The 13,874-nt window shown below is 43.2% G+C and overlaps 1 protein-coding gene across 1 annotated transcript; it reads left to right on the top strand.

Annotated features, from left to right (window-relative positions):
* The first annotated feature begins 554 nt into the window (after positions 1 to 554).
* On the top strand, positions 555 to 4,338 carry LOC129750771 (trichohyalin-like). The gene is made up of 3 exons (XM_055745799.1): positions 555 to 1,184; positions 1,246 to 1,713; positions 1,762 to 4,338. The coding sequence occupies exons 1-3, from the start codon at positions 555 to 557 to the stop codon at positions 4,249 to 4,251; spliced, it is 3,588 nt and encodes a 1,195-aa protein (XP_055601774.1). The 3' UTR covers positions 4,252 to 4,338.
* Positions 4,339 to 13,874: the final 9,536 nt, after the last annotated feature.

The following is a 13,874-nucleotide window of genomic DNA, read 5'->3' as shown; positions in this document are numbered from 1 at the left end:
AATAGCAATATATTTTAATTATTTATTTTTTATTGGTTAAGATATTGTGAACGATCACAGTAGAATTTAAAATTTTCCCCACACCACCGGTTGTTGATGTGCTCAGTTTTAGCAAAAGGAGCGATCCATTTCGATTTGTCCAACACTGTTGAACCTTATGATTCTGTATCAGACTCTCGTCCAGCGAAGGAACTAGTTTGAGGTCTTCCGAAATATCACCTATCAAATATCATCCTTATTGAATATTCATGCGAATGGGGATCGAGAGTTGCAATTTAGAAGAAAAAAAAGTCTTAGGAGAAAACTGATAATCACTTTCCCGATGAACCTTCTTCCTTTTTTCGCAAATGGGACATAAAATATATGGCAGTTGAAACCGTTACTTTGAAGCGGTTTTTTTTCCTTTCTATTCCGTTAAATTTTGTAGAAAATCAGCCTGAACTTAGTTCCAGTAAGATTTTTGCTGATTTAGTCTTCCGCCTAGACTCGAACCGATAAGTTGTTTTTCGGGAATCGTTGTTACGAAATCGGGTTCTAGGAACAATTTTCTGAGGATGTGGTTCAAAGTGAAAGCTCTAGTGCTGTTTGCAGCCGTTGGGCTCCAAGTTATTGCCGGTCAGAAGGAACCGCCAGTAACGGAGCTGCCCTACAATCCTGATTTTTTTACCGCAATACCAGTAGATTTGTACATACCAGAAGCCTACACTGGGCCTTATTACGGGATTATTCCCCCGTCTCTCCAGGGTGTTGATGGAACCATATCCGAAGGTGGAGCTGTAGTTGGTGGTTTTCCTCCATCATTCCAGGGCGTTGATGGAACCGTATCCGGAGGTGAAGCTGTAGTTGGTGGTATTCCCCCGTCACTTCAGGGCGTTGACGGAACCGTATCCGGAGGTGGAGCTGTAGTTGGTGGTATTCCCCCGTCACTCCAGGGCGTTGATGGAACCGTTTCCGGAGGTGGAGCTGTAGTTGGTGGTATTCCCCCGTCACTTGAGGGTGTTGATGGAACCTTACCCGGAGCTGGAGCTGGATCAGGAACTGGAACCGGAGCTGGAGCCGGAGCTGGAACTGGATCCGGAGCTGGAGCCGGAACAGGAGCCGGAGCCGAAATTGGAACTGGAACTGGACCTGTACCCGGAACTGGATCCGGGGCAGAAGCCGGAGCCGGATCGGGAACTGGGCCTGTAACCGGAACTGGATCCGGAGCAGAAGCTGGAGCCGGATCGGGAACTGGTACTGGAACAGGTACTGGAACTGGAACTGGAACAGGAACTGGAGCCGGAGCTGGAGCAGGAACTGGAACAGCTACAGGAGCTGAAACCGGAACTGGAGCCGGAGCAGGAGCCGAAGCCGGAGCTGGTGCCGGAGCAGGAGCCGGTGCCGGAACTGGGACTGGAACTGGAACAGGAACTGGAACTGGAGCCGGAGCTGGAACTGAAACCGGAACTGGAGCAGGAACCGGAACAGGCACAGGCACAGGCACAAGCACAGGTACAGGAACAGGCACAGGCACAGGCACAGGCACAGGCACAGGCACAGGCACAGACACAGGCACAAGTACAGGCACAGGCACAGGCACAGGCACAAGCACAGGCACAGGCACAGGCACAGGAACAGGAACTGAAGCCGGAGCTGGGACTGAAACCGGAACTGGAACAGGAACTGGAACAGGCACAGGCACAAGCACAGGCACAGGCACAGGTACAGGCACAGGTACAGGAATAGGCACAGGCACAGGCACAGGCACAGGCACAGACACAGGCACAGGTACAGGCGCAGGAACAGGATCTGAAACAGGAACTGGATCAGGAACTGGATCAGGAACTGGATCAGGAACTGGATCAGGAACTGGGTCAGGAACTGGATCAGAAACTGGATCAGAAACTGGAACAGGAACTGGAACAGGATCTGGAACAGGAACTGGAACAGAAGCTGGAACAGGATCTGGAACTGGAACTGGAACAGGATCTGGTACAGGAACTGGAACAGGAACTGGAACAGGAACTGGAACAGGAACTGGAACAGGAACTGGAACAGGAACTGGAACAGGAACTGGAACAGGAACTGGAACAGGAACTGGAACAGGAACTGGAACAGGAACTGGAACAGGAACTGGAACAGGAACTGGAACAGGAACTGGAACTGGAACAGGAACAGAAACAGGAACAGGAACAGGAACAGGAACTGGAACTGGAACAGGATCTGGAACAGGAACTGGAACTGGAACTGGAACAGGAACTGGAACAGGAACTGGAACAGGAACTGGAACAGGAACTGGAACAGGAACTGGAACAGGAACTGGAACAGGAACTGGAACAGGAACTGGAACAGGAACTGGAACAGGAACTGGAACAGGAACTGGAACAGGAACTGGAACAGGAACTGGAACAGGAACTGGAACAGGAACTGGAACAGGAACTGGAACAGGAACTGGAACAGGAACTGGAACAGGAACTGGAACAGGAACTGGAACAGGAACTGGAACAGGAACTGGAACAGGAACTGGAACAGGAACTGGAACAGGAACTGGAACAGGAACTGGAACAGGAACTGGAACAGGAACTGGAACAGGAACTGGAACAGGAACTGGAACAGGAACTGGAACAGGAACTGGAACAGGAACTGGAACAGGAACTGGAACAGGAACTGGAACAGGAACTGGAACAGGATCTGGTACAGGAACTGGAACTGGAACTGGAACAGGAACTGGAACAGGAACTGGAACAGGAACTGGAACAGGAACTGGAACAGGAACTGGAACAGGAACTGGAACAGGAACTGGAACAGGAACTGGAACAGGAACTGGAACAGGAACTGGAACAGGAACTGGAACAGGAACTGGAACAGGATCTGGTACAGGAACTGGAACTGGAACTGGAACAGGAACTGGAACAGGAACTGGAACAGGAACTGGAACAGGAACTGGAACAGGAACTGGAACAGGAACTGGAACAGGAACTGGAACAGGAACTGGAACAGGAACTGGAACTGGAACAGGAACAGAAACAGGAACAGGAACAGGAACAGGAACTGGAACTGGAACAGGATCTGGAACAGGAACTGGAACTGGAACTGGAACAGGATCTGGTACAGGATCTGGTACCGGATCTGGAACAGGATCTGAAACAGGATCTGGAACAGGAACTGGAACAGAAACTGGAACAGAAACTGGAACAGGAACCGGAACAGGAACTGGAACTGAAACAGGAACTGGAACAGGATCTGGAACAGGATCTGGTACAGGATCTGGTACAGGATCTGGTACAGGATCTGGAACAGGATCTGGAACAGGATCTGAAACAGGAACTGGAACAGAAACTGGAACAGGAACCGGAACAGGAACTGGAACAGGAACTGAAACAGGAACTGGAACAGGATCTGAAACAGGATCTGGTACAGGAACTGGAACAGGAACTGGAACTGGAACCGGAACTGAAACAGGAACTGGAACAGGATCTGGAACAGGATCTGGTACAGGATCTGGTACAGGATCTGGAACAGGATCTGGAACAGGATCTGAAACAGGAACTGGAACAGAAACTGGAACAGGAACCGGAACAGGAACTGGAACAGGAACTGGAACTGGAACAGGAACTGGAACAGGATCTGAAACAGGATCTGGTACAGGAACTGGAACAGGAACTGGAACTGGAACCGGAACTGGAACCGGAACTGGATCAGGATCTGGAACAGGAACAGGAACAGGAACAGGGACAGGAACAGGAACAGGAACAGGAACTGGAACTGGAGCTGGAACTGGAACTGGAACAGGAACTGGAACTGGAACTGGAACAGGAACTGAAACAGGAACTGGAACAGGAACTGAAACAGGAACTGGATCAGGAACAGGAACTGAAACTGGAACTGGAACAGGAACAGGAACAGGAACTGGAACAGGAACAGGAACAGGAACTGGAACTGGAACTGGAACAGGAACTGGAACAGGAACTGAAACAGGAACTGGATCAGGAACTGGATCAGGAACAGGAACTGAAACTGGAACTGGAACAGGAACAGGAACAGGAACTGAAACAGGAACTGGAACAGGAACAGGAACTGGAACTGGAACAGGAACAGGAACTGGAACAGGAACTGAAACAGGAACTGGAACAGGAACAGGAACTGGTACAGGAACTGGAACAGGATCTGGAACAGGATCTGGAACAGAAACAGGAACTACCGAGACAGTGGAAAGCACAACAATGCCACTTGTTATTGCACCAGGCCCAGGTCCGGATCCGTTCGAAATAGTCGACCTCGCCAATGGTGATGCCGAATACTCGATCAGTTACTTCAAAAGGGTTTACAATTCGACAACCAACAGTGCCGTTTCACCGATCGCCATCCGTTTGGTGATGTCCCTGTTCTACCAGGTGGCTGGACCCGTTACAAAACCCATCATCCAGGAGGCGTTCTACCTACCATCTTCTATTTCCCTAGCAGCTGACAATGTTGCCTCTTTCCTGTACGAAGCTGGAAACACAAACTTTTTCAAATCATCCTACAAGGTTCTCAAAGACGTGGATCCTTTCACCCCTGCTTTCGATAAAACTTTGAGCGATGTGTTCCAAATCACCCCGAAGGTTGTCTCTTTCAAAAACCCAAGTCGCGTGGTCAATGCGGTCAACTTCTGGGTCAGCACCATTTCCGATGGACGAGTTCGCAGATTTTTCCGTCAAAGCCAACTGAACCTTTCGACCGACATGCTCGTGCTCAACGCGGTAAGCTTCAAAGCCTACTGGGACGAGGAATTCCCCGTTATTCGCACCGATCGCCAGGTATTCTACTACAACAATGGACCTCACGTGATCGATATGATGCACATGACCTCCCAAGCCCTGTACGTCGAGGACACATTCTACAAGGCGATCCAGATTCCCTTCAACACACCGGCCGATCTGACGATGTGGCTAGTCTTGCCAAGAAACGGACGTAATCTGGACACACTGCTCATCGGGCTCAATACAATGTTCATGATGGAGATGGAGGGTATGGCAACGGCGCAACCCGTCGAGATATCGATTCCACGGTTCAAGATCCGAACATTCCAAAACACGCGCTCAACGATTACTGATATGGGATACGGGCAGCTGTTCAACACAACCGACTTCAGCGTGTTCGCGAACCGAAACTCCACGATGAGCGACATCTGGCAGCACATCCTGCTGACAATCGACGAGGAGGGCAATGAGGTGTCCGGAGCCGGAGGTAAGTTTTTGTTTGACTGTAACCTTTATATAATCTGGTGTAGAATTGCTAACGTTTATCAGCTGTAGATATTTGCAAGAATGGTGACTTTTTCAATAAGGTTGAAAGTTCTATTGGATTATTCGAGTCGCCTTGAGGTTTTCAAGACCACCTTTTTTGAAACCGAATGCGGATGTTTCTAAGTAGTTGAGCATACTTGTACATATATCCACTCACTACATTGATATCGTGCATCATCGAGGATACGTTACCTAGTTCGTGTCTCAACTGTGTAATTTTTTCCGTCAAAGTTGAATTTTAAATGTAACATATACCTAGCCACAAAGCTCCTGTCTCCTTTTAACAACACCAAAAGTTAATACTAAAACCCGAATTTGAACAATCACCAGGAGCAATCAGTAGCATTCGAGGTGCACCATCCCAACAATCCTTTCTATTTCACTTTTCCGTACCTTCCAACTAAGTGTTGGGTAAGTATTCGTTGACACTTATTTCCCTAAGTCAGACGAAATTTGATGTCGATGAATCTGGTGATACAAGAAACTACATATCGAAAACTCAGGAACTCTCGTTGTTCGTTGAAGGATATGATGACGAGTTCACTCCATTTGTTGAATACGGTTGAATCTTTCACGAAACTATCGATTCAATGCTTCCACCTCAAGTTAACCCGACAACGGTCTAATAAAAACTGAATCCGTTAAACAAGTTCGATCAATACATCCCGTATTCGTCGATGAATCCAACCCACGGGCGTCAATAGAGATATTTCGCATTGACTCACCTTTTCTCCGACTTGAACTCAACTCTATCACCTGACTCTACCGAAGAGCGTGAAAATTGAAAGCAAGAGTGAATCAACGACAGGCCTAGTTCTTATTGTTTTGAGGAGAGCGTCATCTACTCTCCAAAGTTGCTCCTGCACATCTCTGTTGGATCTGAATGGTAAACTTGACCTTCTTCTAATCGTTTACCCGAACAAGGCCACTATACAGCGGCATTTGAGAGATCGCAACGCTTCGATTCGCAATTCGCAAATCTGTGATTGTGCTAATTACTGATTTGCTAGTAGAAGCGCTTCACAATTGGTTAGATTTATGAAGCCTATTTATTATGATTCAATACAACTGTCCGCTTTATTGGTTTAATGTCTCTTTCAAGGCCTGTTTCAGTAAACCTAATTGTTTCAGAACTAGCTTAAACGAAAGAGTTTTGGGGAAGAACCCAAGAGTATTCGTGGGGCTCCTGACCAATCTGGTAATTTCTTGACTTTGTTATTCTTCTGCATAGTTTTTATCGGCTCATTCACAATCAAAATAAAAGATAAGCTTGGAAACAATACTGTAACAGCCGGTGAGCTCGATCCGCTCTAATAATCCCGATCGACCATACACTTATTAAGGGCAGATTCTCGGCTTTGGGTGGACTGTAAAAAAGACACATTTAGTCAATACAAATTAGAATACAAAAGATATTTTTGATGGGTGTGCATAATAGATAGAGCAATTTTTTACCAATATAAATATTGAGACGCTATGGAGTTAAGAATATTGAGGTTATATGAAGCTGACTCATGGGCGCGTCTATAACTAAAACGACTCAAGAGACTTCTAAATATTACCTTTTGATCACAGCAATCTGTGGATTTGTTGTATTGATCATCCGTCATTTACCAATTTTAGAACTTCCAATTTTATGATTTGGAGTCACCACAATGATTCTGAATCTTTTCCTTCGATTTTTCCATACAAAATGTATCATCACTTGCACTTCACTATTGAACACTACTGAAATTAAGTAGAAACTTTCACTCAGGGCAATCGAAACAAAACGTTTTCAGGGAGCCGAAAAAGCATGACCAAAACCATCACAATCTTCCATGGCTTACTCTCTGGAAAAAAAAAATATCTCAATACAGTTGAGAAAAGGCTCATTTATCGGCGAATGTTTTGGGAATAGTTTTTCTCTATATTTTTTAAAGCATTTCTATTTAACCCATTCGAGACGGCGACTTTTTTCGAACGCGTCCCCGAGGAGCGAAAATTTTTTATCCTTTGATACGATCAATTTTTATCTGAAAAACATGAATACAATGAAGTTTTCAAAACTTAATCGTAAATTCACAAAAATTTGTCCATTGCACACCGTGTGTGCAGTCCGCTCCTGGAAATAAAATTATTTCGGGGAACCGCATTGCACATACGGTGTGCAATGGGTAGAAAAATGAAAACACACCATTTTAAGCATGTTCATCATTCGTTTCAAGATTTTGTTTTGTTATAATAGAAAGAATATAATGCAAAGAATATTATGTTATGTGGTTTAAACCAAGAATTAGTTTTGTTTTTTTACTTTTTCCAATAAAAATGTGTTTATTTTTGTAATTTATGACCATGTTTTCAATTTTTTCGGTTGCAACCAATTTTTTCCTCTGCTTTTTTTTCTATCCTAGAACTATTTTAGTTGTTTAACTTTTTAAGTCCGTCTTACTTATTACTGTAATAATTTAGAACTATATTTCACAAAAAATATACATACATTGAAGAAAATCTTGCGTAAATTCTACTGAAAAGAACCTTGAAAGGAGGGTGGTTTGTCAAGCATTTCACGAAGGCACTTCAAACAGATCGTTAAAATTTCAATAATTTCAGTAGAATATATAACTCGAATTCACTAGAGAAACTCATTAATTGGTTGTTCATATCATGAAATTCCATGGAAAAAAATAAAGTGAATGATGGTGATATTTTCAGCAAACACTATATTATTTCATTTGTTTTTTTTTTTGCATTTCAAATAAGTTGTTAAAAAGTAACTATTGATTTAAATTTTGTTTTGATCATTCGTTTAATTGAAAAGCTTCCGTACATAATATTTCCAATTATATGATACAGATTTTAAGAACACCTTTGTGAAAGTAGGATTTACTAGAAATCCCCTGCGAAGGGCTAAAGAACCCAATAGCACGCTCCAAAGTTTGAGAATTTTAAAATAATACTTAACAATACGGAATTCACACAAACGCTATACACCAAGTTCTAAATGCATATCAATTTTAGTAATTCTCCCCTCACCATAGAACAGGCATGTCAAACTCGTTTAGGTGTGCGGGCCGCATTAAAAAATGTATATGACGTAGAGGGCCGCAGCCAAAATCAGTTAAATCGGTACATTCAGCTTTAGATTTTTTTGCAGTAATATTTAACATAAAAATCAGTGGTGTTTTTTGTGACAATTTAAGACGGGGCTACGCGGGTCTTGTTTGACATGCCTGCCATAGAATAAACAATCATTGACGCACACTTCCACAACAGCAGCACAAAGAGCCTGATAATGAGCTAATGTGGTTTCAACGAAACTCAGTATGCGCTGTCTAATTTCATAAGTCATTTTTATCCTCAGATATTTTGAAAATATTTTCATATACATTGAAACCAATGCCAGATTATGTTTACCTATACTTTAAAGATCCTATTGGTTCAAGAGTTGCAAAAAATGGTCCACTAGTTTATTCAAAATCATGAAAAAGTTATAACAACTTCCATTGCACACACGGTGTGCAATCGGTCTCATAGCCTCGGAAAGTCATTGCACACACGGTGTGCAATCCGTCTCGAGTGGGTTTGGTTTCAAGTTATTTTGAAGAGTTTTTCTTTAAACTAACAATTTCTGCATGTTTATAAAATTTCGTGAAACTGGCTCCTTCTAGCATTCAAATGGACTTGAGTTCGATAATAAATCCACATCGGTAAAGGTTTAACTGTATTGAATAATCACCCGCCGCATGAACGTTTCTAGGGAGGGACCCGTTGTTAAGGTTACGGGTCCAAAGGTTCGGAAACGACCCGATCCCAAAGCGCAAATTAGCAATGCAAAGTCGCACACGAGCCTGCAGTTTGGCCCCAGACATTAAAATATTCGAAAGTCGATTTCATAACAATTGCCACCACGCGCTCCAAGATGTTACTCGATTACTCATCCCATCTGCCATTGATTTTACGGTCGGTCCTTCGAACCCAACGATTGGGATTTGCAAAACTTTTCGAGATCAGTCGTTCACGAAACTCTGTCTGGGTTGAACTCTCTCTTAATTGTTTATCCTTAGAAATTTTGTTGATTTAAGAAATTTATCATGATAGGGAAAAGGATAGGAATCGTTTTATTCTTGTTGATTGAGTTGTTAGTCATAGTCGCAAGTGATCAGGATACGATCCCGCCACCGATCGTCGATATACGGGAACCAGAATTGAATATAGTTACTCCGATTCCATTTGAGCAGTTCCCTTTTACCTGGCCGGCCGTGATCGAAACCCACGCACCAATCGATGTGCTACCGATCGATGGAATTCATACTGCAGTACCAATAGTAATACCGTCAAATGGTGTAGGTCCAGAGGTGATTAGTGAGAGCGGTATCGCTATGCCGACCGAGTTTCCAACCAATTCGGTGCCTGAGGATGCATCTGACCCCACAGGTTACGAAACGATGCCTACCGTGCACATAAGCTTCAATCCAACGGGAAGCACTCCTACTTTCCTACCAATAGGGGTTACTGAACCCCTTCCAGGTGGAGGACCCATTGAAACTGAAGGTCCAATTGAAAGCGAAATATCCGAAGATTTGGGAGATCTTAGCTATGAGGAGATGGATTTCTCGATACAGTATTTCAAGATGGCCTACAACTCGAGTTCGAACCTGGCCATTTCACCTCTAGCAATACGGTTGGCCATGTCGTTGTTCTATCAAGTGGCAGGACCAACTACTGGGCCAATCATCCAAAAGGCGTTCTTCTTGCCCCGCTCGAAAAACCAAGCGATCACAAATACCATATCTTTTCTATATGAAGCGGGAAACTCCAACTTTTTTCAATCTTCCTATAAGATCATCAAAGATCTTCCGCCTTTCACAGACCAATTCTCAACCCTTCTCAGCGAGGAATACCAAATAAACCCCAAAGCCGTGTCCTTTAAACATCCTCAGAAAGTAACGAATGCTGTTAATTTCTGGATCGACGCGATCACCAATGGCAGAATCAAACGAATAATCAACGAAGATCAGCTTCGACATGATGCCGAAATGCTGCTGCTCAATGCCGTCTTCCTGAAAGCTTACTGGCTGGAGGAGTTTTCACTTATCCAAACCGATCGCCAGGATTTCTATTACAACAATGGTCCCAAGCCGATCGATATGATGCACAACGTGGTCGAAGTAATGTACTATCAGGACAGCTATTTCCATGGAGTTCAGGTACCCTTCAATGAGCCGGCCGATCTTACGATCTGGATCCTGATGCCACGGAAATTCAACACTCTGGCTAAGCTGCTCAAGTATTTGACGCCTAATTTGCTGATCGAAGTTCAAGCCAATGCCGTCCCTACGCTGGTTGAGCTTTCGATTCCACGGTTTAAGCTGAACTCTTTCCATAGTGCTCGGGATGTGATTGCACAGCTGGGCTACGAAAATTTGTTTAGTGAGGCTGATTTCAAGATCTTCAAGAACAAAAATTCCACCATGAGTGATGTGTGGCAACATCTACGGCTATATATCGACGAGGAGGGGAATGAGGTGTCCACAGGAGCTGGTAAGAATTGCGGGTCGTTAAAATTGAATTCATGAATTCAGCCAAACAATGTCGAATGATGATCGTACGTGTTGCACTAGTAAAGACGATACGCAAACTAATGATGCTTACTGTCTTATGTTGATCGAATTGATACTACGATAAGAAGGCCGATCATCAAGGTTGATGTTTATCCTTGAACATTTTATGTCCCTATAGAAGTTTAAGATTAAAAAAAAATTGTACAAAAAGTTCCATGGATCAATCCAACAAAGTCAGTCGACTCACTTCGTTTTTTTTTTCTTCTATCTTCCACTCAACAGCTGGATCGACCATCAAAGGCAGACCTCAGGCGACTTTCAACGCGAACGAACCGTTCATGTTCTACATCAAGAAAATCTCGACCGACAATATCGTGTGCATGGGACACTATTCTAACTTTTAAGTTTTCTTTTGAGGGATAAACAATTGCTTGAAATATTGTATTTATTTAATAAAGTATATCAAACAATTTCCTTGAAATTTATTTCAATGTATATCACAGTTTTCTAATGACTTTTTAACGAAAGACAAGCAGAAAAATTGTGTTCCGATAAAGGTGATGGTTATGGTTTAATAGATTGGCCGTGAGTCGAACTTTTAATCGTATATTTTCCCGTCTCATGTCCAATCGTCATTCCTAATAAGCTGTACTCCGTACGAGTGTTAAAAACTATCTTTGGGGGCGTTCAGGAGAATGGAGTGTGGAGGCGAAGGATAAACCACGAGCTTCGCTACGAATCCGGTAGGAACGACACGAGCAGGGGCGCCACGAGCGAGGTGGTCAGACCCCAAGTGGAGCGTGATCTGGCGAATGTGAGATGTCCGAGAAATTGGAGAACGATCACCGTGGACCGAGTGAAATTTTGGGAATTATGTTCACCAAGCTATGTCGTGAGACGTAATGCAATGAAAATAAAAAAAATAAAATGGAAAAGACGCGGTACTCTATCGTTTTTATATTGCTGGTAGCAATTTATGTAACAACGGCCATGGTAACAATGACATCAACCATATTGTTTGATTGTGTAAGGTCCATCTTGTCGCTAGAACGGATTTCATACACTCCTTTACACTTTTTTTTCATTATAGAATGATCTAGAATCTAGATACAAGCACACAATTGTAATAAAAAAACGAGTTTAGCTCCTTAAAGCCTAAAGGTTTCAAATAAAGAATTTGAAAAAAGGTAAAGGTAAGATAAGGTAAATAAATAAATAAAAATCATCATTGCAATAAGTATGTGAGAGTGGGGAATCATAGGCCACTTTTTTCGTTATTCCATGACTTCTATATTATAAAAGATAAAATGAAAATAAAAAATGGTATGGTTTTCTACATTTTCAAGGTATCATAAGGTATTTTTTGAAAATTTTCAATAAGTTATTTTCTCCAAATTCTGACTGTTTGAAAAAAAAAGCAATAGCACTCTCCCCTACTGTTGTACTAAAGCGTGAGCAGTGAAAAAATGAAGAAATTGTAAGGAAAGTCAGAAAGCGCCGGAAAATTGTTTTCAAAAAGAAGATCTATAGTTTAAGATCTAAGTGTATCAAAAGTTTCTTCTGATCATATCCCTTTTCCCTCATCCCTTTCTCGTATTTTCCTATCTAGATTGACTACTAGGACGTGGCCGGCTCCGTTATTGATGTGTGAAGAGAGAGCATATGAATGTGCTGTCAATCCCAGACACCATTCTTTTGACCCCTGAACAAAATTGATGATCGAAAACGGTCAATCACGGAGTAGCAACCATTGGCGATGTGGAACTGGTATTACTAAGCCACTACTGTAGGTTATGTTATTCCAATTTTTTTAGTTCTAACGCTCATGGAATAAACTATGGAAACTAAATGAAAGACTTTTAGTCAAGCAAGACTGTGAATATATGGTATTTACAATATTAAGTCGTGTCTGACTAACAGGCCGATTGTTGCATCGCTACTTATGAGAGTTTTGAAGAGTTGGGCAACTGGCGATTAATAATTCGACTTCGTAGGTCTAGCAAATAAGCTGATTAGTTGTATGATTGTCTAAGAACCTCCTTAATCGGGTGATTGAGGAGGTTCTTAGTGTGCTCCGCCATGGAGGTAGAGTGCAACAGATCCAAATTACGGAGCACACATCGGCTGATAGCCATGCGAGTTTTCTATGCCTACAGGACCATATCAGCAGATGCAGCTTTTGTCATCGCAGGCATGATTCCCATCGACATAACTCTTGTTATGGATAGAAAAGCAGCGGCTAGACCAGCCAGGGCAAGGTTCTCTAAGTGTACGGAACCTCAGAGCCGGCTGGCTACTGGGTAACCAAGAAATTCACGGATAAAATACAGAAAACTTGACATCTCATGTTAATTGTGATTTTATTGATGTGTTTATGTGGCGTGTTGTTTGTGTGTATAAAACAATGTACTGTGTAATTTGTGGCGTGTATTTGGCTCACTAACCGTGATGTGCTGCTACTGTTGCTGTTGTGTAGCGACGTCACGGTTCCGGAAATCCAGTTCCGGAAGCAGGAAGGCCAACAGGCTTTGCTGGACTCGGTCGCTGCAGGCGTCTTCCTTCATAGACTCTTAATCGGTCTGCCAACGAGAGTGCCCTGTTTCCGGAAAGACCGAGAAGGGAAGTTCTCCTATATATTTAGAGGTCCTCAGACCCCGAGAACGTTGTCGATGCTGATCCGTGAGAAAGCCAACCGGCGATGGCGTTATCGGGTGAATTCCTTAGAACGACACAAACACTAAACGGAAACTATGACTTCACACACGGATGCCTGGTACAGAAGATAGGTCGAAATATGAAAGCAAGCTTCCTTTTCGACTTTTTCATTACTTTTTCTACTTGATCCTCCTTTTCCTCTATTGACAGCAGCTCGCAGGAAATGTAGCCTACTGTGGTGCTATCTTGGTGTCAGACAGTACAAGAACATGAATTTCCTAGCACACAACATATAGGATTACGAAACTGAAACAAAAATCTTATAATTTGTAACCAACCGGTTACACTCTGCCGGAGGATATAGTGTGTAACGAAGCAAGAGCTGTTAGAAGTTCAACGAGCAGCGTCA

Source organism: Uranotaenia lowii, chromosome 3 (assembly GCF_029784155.1).
Source record: "Uranotaenia lowii strain MFRU-FL chromosome 3, ASM2978415v1, whole genome shotgun sequence".
NCBI lineage: Eukaryota > Metazoa > Arthropoda > Insecta > Diptera > Culicidae > Uranotaenia > Uranotaenia lowii.
The sequence above is the reverse complement of the archived record's forward strand: the minus strand, read 5'-3'. Positions and strand labels throughout refer to the sequence as shown.